General features: G+C 46.3%; 1 protein-coding gene across 2 annotated transcripts; it reads left to right on the top strand.

Moving 5' to 3' along the window:
* The first annotated feature begins 351 nt into the window (after positions 1 to 351).
* SLITRK1 (SLIT and NTRK like family member 1) lies at positions 352 to 7,358 on the top strand. Of its 2 annotated transcripts, none has more exons than XR_013985901.1 (2): positions 352 to 979; positions 1,096 to 1,226. XR_013985901.1 is itself a non-coding variant. In XM_081003999.1 (2 exons), exon 2 carries the CDS (start codon positions 2,759 to 2,761, stop codon positions 4,832 to 4,834), a length of 2,076 nt encoding a protein of 691 aa, XP_080860125.1. In that variant the 5' UTR covers positions 364 to 979; positions 1,719 to 2,758; the 3' UTR covers positions 4,835 to 7,358. The 2 variants fall into 2 exon arrangements, 1 of the variants encoding a protein (XP_080860125.1); XM_081003999.1 differs by lacking the exon at positions 1,096 to 1,226 and adding an exon at positions 1,719 to 7,358 and having other exon boundaries at positions 364 to 979.
* Positions 7,359 to 9,153: the final 1,795 nt, after the last annotated feature.

Here is a 9,153-nt window from a genome sequence, read left to right as displayed (position 1 = left end):
CCACCCATCTTACACCCCTCTAAGCTTTCCATAGGTTCCCAGAGCGTCTTTTGGGTAAACCTCTCTGGAAAAGTAAATATACCCTCCCACCCCCTCCAAAAATAAAATAAAATAAATAACCCATACCAAGCCAAACCCTTATCTAGCGCTGAAACGAAGTCAGATAAATTATGGTGAGGAAAGAAAACGACTTGATGGCCTTACCGCATCGCCAGATTCTCTTCTCCTTATTTAAAGCTGCTTTAATGGTCTCATTTACATGCAGTGATCCCTCCATTGCCTGGTTTTCTTTATTTTTTGGCGGGGAGGGGGAACGGCTTGTTTATTTGCAGGGGGCTGGGGGAGGGGGGAGCTCTTGCCCGTCTCCTTGTCGTTCCTAATTTCATGTTTCCTCCCACATCGACTCTAGTTTGGAATGGTGTCAGGCAGTCCTATTGGAAAATGCATTCTGGTGAGCTAAAGGGTGGTGGGCGTCTGACTTGAAGTACCGCTCAGAAAGGCTCAGCTCGACAGGGAGGAAGGATTCTGATGGCTCCCTGAGCCTTTCCTCATCCACAGACCCTGCATCTCCCCACCCCATCTTTCGGATTCTCTGCATCTCCATCACCACCGCCACCGCACCGGTCCTGCCAGTTGGATGCAAAGTTCACCAATGGAGCCAACGCAATTATGGGACGGCAGATGCGCAAAACCCGGGAGAGGATCCAGCCGCGGACGGGAAGGCATGTTAGCACAGCAGCCCCGGGTCTCCTTTGGCGCAAAGCGATTCGGGAACTGGGATTCCTCTATGCATCACCAGAGATGCAACTGGTTATTTAATTGAGGACATCGTATTTTTTTTAAAAAAAGAATTCTCCAGATTATGCAAACACCCCTGGTTTGAACAAGCCCCCGGCAACACTTTTAAAGTCTTTTTAAAATATATATATTTTCACACCAGCACACAGGCAAGACGCTACTTCGGGCGGAATTCTATAAGGTAAGCAAGGTGATTTTTTAAAAAAAATATTTTTTTTAAGAGCAAAGAGGGGCAGCAGCAACCTCCATAGAAGTCAGTTGTGGGGTGGAAATCATTTTTTCCCCTTTCCCTTCTAGACCAAAAGGGAAGAGGGTCCTAAGGTGCAGGAAGGAACTCGGAATCTCTGTGAAATATTGCTCCACAGCAACAGCCCCTCCAAAAAAAAGAAAGGAAGAGGGTGACGGAGAAAGAAAGAAGGAAAGACGCCACAAAGATGCCAAATGCAGCGTGACAACCTCTCTGCTGCAGGGAGGGAGGAAGCAATGCCTTGAAAAAATGGCGTGCGGCATAATTACCTCCGATCGCTAGTCGCTTGACACCCTGACACTAATTCGAGTCAAGCCACGCTGGGAGCATAGCGGAGGCTCTCTCTGGCTCTCCCCTGCCCTTTCCCAGAGAGAAAGAACATCGGATCCAGGTGTGACGCCCGCCTGGCGGGCAGATGGAGAGCGAAACAGGAAATATTCAACTTTCCAGTATTAAAAGGCAGACATGAAAGAATCCATTTAGGAAGGAGCCCGTAGAAGCGATGGACGGCTCGCACGCCAGAATTTCTTTGACGCTTGCCCTGGACCTGGATTGATCTTTCTTTCTTTCTTTCTTTCTTTCTTTCTTTCTTTCTTTCTTTCTTTCTTTCTTTCTACATCTCTCCCCGCTCCTCTCTCCCCACCCCGTCTCCCTGCGCCCCCTCTTTCTTCAGCATTCCCTCAGCAGATGGATTTTTGCCACTGCGGCTCAGCAGAGGGTGTCAGATCTTTCCGAGTGCACCAGGCTGGAAAGAGCAGAACCTCTTAGCAACTCCTGCCTTATGTGCGTGAATGAGTGAGTAACTGTGCAGCTCGGAAGACGGGAGAGGGGGGAGGAGAGAGCGAGCGCGCAGGGGAAGACAGGAGAAGCCGAGAGAGAGAGAGAGAGAGAGAGAGAACGCGAGGGAACGCGGTAAGGGGGAGAAATGGACAGACCAAAAACGCAGCGATTGCAGAATTTTTGCAGCGCCATTGGTTCGGCAGCCAGTCGTTAGGCTGGGGCGTGATTTCAGCACCAAGGGGGACTGGACAGCACCCAGAGTGGGGTCTCCTGGGCATCCAGCGGCGACGGCAGCAACAGCAGCAGGGATCCCGGAGGCCGGCTTTGCACGAGAGAAAAAAGCAAGGTCAGTCCGAAGCCAAAGCCATGCACACGGGCCGCTCCTGCCGCTGCGCTCCCGGCTCCTCCGCGCTCCTCCTGCCTATGCAGCGGCTGCTGCTGCCAATTGCTAGCCAGATCGTTCCTTAACGCCGAGGCGGCCGGAGATCGACTTCGCTTTCTTCTTTTTCGGGGGCGGGGGGCCCCCCTCTGAGGGTGGAGGTTATGAAGGGGGGTCTTCTACTTCCCCCCCTTCCTGTGCCTCGCAGTACGTGCCTGGATAGTTTGTGGATATGATCGCTGACTGGAGTCCGGGCTGTTGCAGTGTTTTGGGGGGGAGAGAGGGCTAAGAGGAGACCAGGCAGCGCCCCCCACATCCTCCGATTCTCTCCCCTCCCCATTTCATTCCTCCCTACCCAGCACTTTCTCTCTCTCTCTCTCTCTTTCTGTTTTTCTGGCTTTTGCCCCCTATCCTCCCCCTCCCCCTCCTTTTTTTTTGGCATCGGTTCGGACACTCCATGCCTGGAAGGAACTTGACGGCGTGAGAGGGGAGAATTTCCGCCTTGCCGTTTCCTCTGTGTGCTCCAGCTCGGGGATGACTCGCTCGGTTTAAAAATGCTGCTTTGGATTCTGCTGCTGGAGACGTCTCTTTGTTTCGCTGCCGGGAATGTTACAGGGGACGTTTGCAAAGAGAAGATCTGCTTGTGCACCGAGATCGAGGGCGACTTGCACGTCGACTGCGAGAAGAAAGGCTTCACCAGCCTGCAACGCTTCTCGGCCCCCACTTCCCAGTTCTACCATTTGTTCCTGCACGGCAATTCCCTCACTCGCCTTTTCCCCAATGAGTTCGCTAACTTTTACAATGCAGTCAGCTTGCACATGGAAAACAACGGCTTGCACGAGATCGTGCCGGGGGCTTTCCTGGGGCTGCAGCTGGTGAAGCGGCTGCACATCAACAACAACAAGATCAAATCGTTTCGCAAGCAGACCTTCCTGGGCTTGGACGATCTGGAATACCTCCAGGCTGATTTTAATTTATTGAGGGATATTGACCCGGGGGCCTTTCGGGACTTAAACAAGCTGGAGGTGCTGATTTTAAACGACAACCTCATCAGCGTTTTGCCTGCCAACGTGTTCCAGTACGTGCCCATCACCCACCTGGACCTGCGGGGCAACCGCCTGAAAACCTTGCCTTACGAGGACGTGCTGGAGCAGATCCCGGGCATTGCTGAGATTCTGCTGGAGGATAACCCTTGGGACTGCACGTGCGACCTGCTCTCGTTGAAAGAATGGCTGGAGAACATCCCCAAGAACGCCCTGATCGGCCGGGTGATTTGTGAAGCCCCTACGAGGTTGCAGGGCAAGGATCTAAACGAGACCACGGAGCAGGAGCTGTGCAGGAAAAACCGAGTGGATTCCAGCCTGGCTGCTCCTCCCGCGGAAGAGGAGACGTGCGATCCCGGGCCCATCCCGACCCCCTTTAAAATCCATGGCAAGGAAGACCCTGCCACCCCGGGCTCTGCTCCTCACGGGGGTACAAAGATCCCGGTGAACTGGCAGATTAAGACTAGACCTACGGCTGCCGGCTCGACCATCAACGTGAAAGGCAAGTCCTCCAGCAGTACACCTTGCCCTGCCACCTGCGTCTGCCACCAGATCCCAGGAGGATTCAAGGTGAATTGCAACGATGGCAACGTCAGCAGCCTGGTGGATCTGAAACCCAAGCCGTCCAGCGTGCACGAGCTCTTCTTGAGGGGCAACAAAATCCACACCATTCGAAAATCCCATTTTGTGGATTACCGCAAACTCAACCTGTTGGACTTGGGCAACAACAACATCGCCACCATGGAGAACAACACCTTCAAGAACCTTCTGGAGCTGGTGTGGCTCTACATGGACAATAACTATTTGGACACACTCTCTCGGGAGAAGTTCAATGGATTGCAGAACCTGGAATACCTAAACATGGAATTTAATGTCATTCAGCTCATCATGCCAGGGACATTTAATGCCATGCCCAAGCTGAGGGTTCTCATCTTGAATAACAACCTTCTGAGGTCCCTCCCTGTTGATGTCTTTGCTGGGGTCTCCCTCTCCAAACTCAGCATCCACAACAACTATTTCCCTTACCTGCCAGTGGCAGGGGTGCTGGACCAGCTCACCTCCATCACCCAAATAGACCTGCATGACAACCCATGGGACTGTAAGTGCCCCATTGTCCCTTTCAAACAGTGGGTGGAGATGTTGCGACCCAAGGTGATGATGAGTGACTTGAGATGTGAGACTCCAGAAGAATTCTTCAAGGAGGACTTTGAATCCCTCTCCAATGAGGCCATTTGCCCTCAACTCAAGGTCTTGCCCACCTTGACTTCCTCCCATAAGAACAGCACTGGCTTGGCTGAGACTGGGACACATTCCAACTCCTACCTGGAGACTAGCAGGGTCTCCATCTCGGTGCTGGTGCCTGGCCTTTTGCTGGTCTTCGTCACCTCTGCATTCACAGTGGTGGGCATGCTGGTCTTTATCTTGAGGAACCGGAAGCGCTCAAAGAGGAGGGATGCCAACTCCTCAGCCTCAGAGATCAACTCCTTACAGACAGTCTGCGACTCCTCCTACTGGCATAATGGACCCTACAATGCAGATGGAGCCCATCGAGTATACGACTGTGGCTCTCACTCCCTATCAGACTGAGACGACAGACTGGGGAAATACAAAAACAAAAAAACCATTAAAATTTTAAATCATATTATGGGCAATCAGTTCAAGTTCAGCAGCTAGCAACCTCAACTTCCCTCCGGTGGCTCAAAGCTCCCTTTTCCTGATCTGTGCATTGCTGTCTCGTCCGCTGATGTGAATGGACCACAACATGGGATGGGGCTTTGCCCACCTTAAAGCTACCTTCTGGTGAAAAAACACCTACCCACTCACTCACCAAACTGGGGAGAAATGCTGTGAGTGGAGGCCTGCTTCCCCCCACCCCTTTGGCCAAGCCTCCAACTTGAGGCTGTGCTTGGTGTAAAAAATGTGCACCGCAAAGCCAGTGGCAAGGAAAGAAAGATAGAAAGTTCCAGTCAAAGAGGATGGCTCGACTTAGGGGTTAAAGAGAGAGAGAGAGAGTAAATATGAATGCACTCTCCTGCAAGGTGACCTATGACCAGGTGGATCTATGGGCCCTGTGTGTGTATGTGTGTGCTGGGGAGACGAGGGCTCCCCCTGGCGCCCTCCCCATTGCAAACAAAGCAAGAGTGTCCAGTTGCACGAAGGCATGAATGTATTGTAAATAAATGACTCTGATCTAAACAAACAGACAAACAAACCCAAGTTGCTGCATGGTTCGCATGGATACAAACCACCCAGGGACGCTTCAGCCCCCAATGGAAGCAGCGTCCAGTTCACCTCGTCCTCCCTCTTACCTGATAAGTTCCATCATATCAAACTTTCTATATAAAAAAAAATACAGTATAATAAGAATAAAAAGTGCCATTTTGCCATTATTTTTGTGTGATTGCTAGGCAGTAGAGATCGTCCTTTTACTGTGAAACAAACAAGGAAAAAATGTAAAGATTTTATTTAAGACATGTTTGCATGGCTATACTCTCATGGGTTTCAGGTTTTGCGTTTGGGGGTGTAGGAAAATGAATTACTTTGTTGGGTGGATTTTCTCTCTGTTTGGGGGAGGGAGGAGGGGGCCAATTTGCTTCTGGTTATTTTTGAGTTTCCTTTGGAAATTAACATCTCCAATAATGCCTTTCCATCTGAATGTAAAAAAAAAAAAAAAAATACCCTCAGCATTTTCTCTGATGATTAAAAGTGTTAAACTATTTTTTAAAAAACAAAGACATCCCAAGCAGTTAAGCATGTTCAATTAATGCTACTTGAGTGCTTAAGCTGCAAAGCTGAATGGGAGTAAGAAATTTTTTTTGTTTTGTGCTCTTGTAAATCACACTCTTAAAAACTGGAGGGAGAAAAAAAAAAACTGAGCTGAGGAGAAAGCAAGCGAGACTTAATTAATTATATTTGAGGATTTTATAATGGCATATTTTTTCAGTATTAAAGTGAAAATGTTTTCAAAGCTCGAGTCATTCCAATTTTTTAAAACGCCCCCCCCCCCACTATCACTTTCTGAACACAAGTGGGATTCCCACCCTTTTCATTTTTAAAAAAGGTTGGGGGGGGGGGAATAAATGAAAAAAGCCTCTTTGCTTTCACTCCAGTGTGAAAGCTGCAGTGTGTTTCTCTCTGGTTCTTAACCATGTCAATTTCACTCAGCAATTCTTGCTGCCTCCCCCCTTCCTCCCCCTGCTTTGAATGCAGCACTGAAAACCTTTATTAATACTGGGGATGCCTTTGGTGCCAATACTGCTGCTGTGGCTGCACACTGCAGATAGACTAGGGAGGTGGGTGGGAATTTGATTTAATTGACTCTGCCTTAGATCTCTCTCATTAATACGATACGGTGACCAGGCTTCATTGGGCAGCAATTCTTTAAACCCAATGATTGGCAGGCTAGGAAGCTAGTGGCAATTGGGCATCAGCATCTGTTAGGGATGGAGATGGGGGGGGCAGTTGAAACCGCCTCAAACTAATTAGTGGTGGAATTTCCTAACCCCAGCCCCTCTCCCTCCAGATCTGCACCTTTCAGACTTGTAATAAATCTCTCTCCTTTCTGCCATTTGACTTCAACTCCATCTACTTTGATTTCCCTTGCACAGTAGGCTGGCCCTTAACTAGATAATACAAGCAGAGGCAGAAAGCCCCCCTGCAAATCAATTGCAGCTTCCTAGCTGAAGTCCCAGTGGAGAAATGAAAGATTTCAGTCACGTTGCTCCTGGCTTTCTGCAGGCAGAGAATCCTTTTAAAGAGGAAAACACTGGAAGGGATTAAGCACAACTTCAGAAAGAACAGATGGGGAAGCTGCGTTTAAAAAGGCAAGAGAGGGGAAGAGAGAAAACACAAATCAGTAATAACGATATGTCCATTTTGTGCATAGGTGGTTTGGGGGGGGGGAAGGAAGAGGAGAAAGACAGAGAGAGGAGAACAAGGTTCTCAAAACTGAGTTGGAAACAAACAAACAAACCTTAAGCTGAAGTGTACAAGGACCTTTGCAGAGGTGGGAACTCAATGATACACCTAGAGCATTTGGGAACTTCTTAAACTTTGTCTTGCTATTTCATATTGTTTGTATAACTTTTTGGTAATAAAAAAAATACCTGCTGCTTTGTACAAACTATGGCTACTTAAAAAGACCCTTCACCATTTTTTTTATTACTTGGGGGCTGTGGTCCAGAATATTCTGTGGGTGAGAGGGGTAAAAATAGTAATTAGTTGGCTCCAGTGAGTTGTTCCTTAAAAAACAAAATCTTCAGCAAACACTCCTTTCTCACCCCATCCAGAAATCAATTAAGCAGATTTAAAAAAAAAAAAAAAAAATGTGTAAGAAACTATTTTATTAATGAAGAAATCATTTTCTTAATTTAAATATAGTCTCTGTGGATGTTTAGCAACCAAACCAGTTATGAATATACAGCAGAGCTAGAAGTGGAGGTAAAAATAATAACACAGCTTATGGAGGGAAGTTCTTATAAGATCTAATCCATACAATTTTATGAACTATAAAACTTAAGAGGGTACCAATTGCTTTGCAATTTTACATGACAACAGCATTAAGTGTATTTATCTCTTCCTCTTTTATGCCTAAAATGAAATGAAGCATCATAAGCATGGGTTCATCTCTTCTAATTATAAGTTAATTAAAAAAACCCCTACAGGTATAATGTATTTTAATCATCCTGTAGCATATGCTGACTATTTTCAGTAAAAAGTATGAATAGCACCAAGTTATTATATAGATTAACAACAGAAGAAAAATAGAGCTTTCTGTGGTTCAGAATCTGTTTGTTCTATAATTGACGTTTGAAGTTCTTACACTCTTTTTTAAGGGCACTTAAGTGAAACTCTAAGAACCAAAACTTGCAAAATGCCATAAATATTTTTTGGATTTTTGTAAGATGGTTTTTCTTTTCTTATGCCATATATGGTCAACACATCTGTGGAACGTGTATAAAATTATAACAGGAGGCAGATATATGGAATAATTCCAGCAAATGAGTAATGAAGGGAGATATTTCAATAGATCTCATTCACATCAATTATTCAATCCCACAAAATGTTTTATTCATCCTGATAAAGTATAACTGCCTCCATAATATTTATGCAACTGGGGACATACGATATAAGTGCCACAACCTGATTAGTCATTTATGTATGCATACATGTTGCACAGTCTTCTGTGTTTCAAGTGTTAAGAGCCACCGTGAAGCTATAAATATTGTGTTTGCAACGTGAAGGATGCTGCTTCCAGTTGAATCAGTCTTCAATTCGTCAAACTTAAAAGAGATTTCAGTAATACCAGGTACGAAAGCAAGGAGGAAAAAGAGATTGCTTATTTACTTCCATAGCTTGAAACGGAGTGTTTTCTGTGATACTGTGAAGCTAAGAATAGGCCATAACTTCATCTGTTGCCATAGGAATGTATGCTTGAATGTATATGGGCACCTCACTTGCGTATTTATTAGAAAGCTGAATGGGATTTATTCTGTGCAATGTTACAATTTGAATTGACTAAGATATGAATTAGAGGTTCATTTTTGAGAAGAGCACTGCTGTCCAAGCTTATTTCGGTGCATATCCTACATTCTTATTTTAGTGTTGCGTTCTGCTTATAGCAGCAACATGATGGATGGGTTCTATATATTTGGTTGTGGAATGGACAACAATATGATCGCATTGGAAACAGTTGAGCATGGGTGGTATTTGGAGCTTTATGATGAATGGATGGGGGAAAGGACACAGTGTGGAAGTAAAATATCGTGAATATGTTGTGTTTTAGGTATTGAAATAAATAGCTAACCTGAAAAGAAAAATCAGCACTGGCCAAACTCTTCTCCCGAACAAGAAATAAATCACCTTGTTTTCTTTAAACCTTGGTCCAGATAGACGTCATTAATGCC

This window comes from Podarcis pityusensis, assembly GCF_964106645.2.
Source record: "Podarcis pityusensis genome assembly, chromosome: 4".
Lineage (NCBI taxonomy): Eukaryota > Metazoa > Chordata > Lepidosauria > Squamata > Lacertidae > Podarcis > Podarcis pityusensis.
This window is presented reverse-complemented; position numbering and strand designations above follow the sequence as displayed.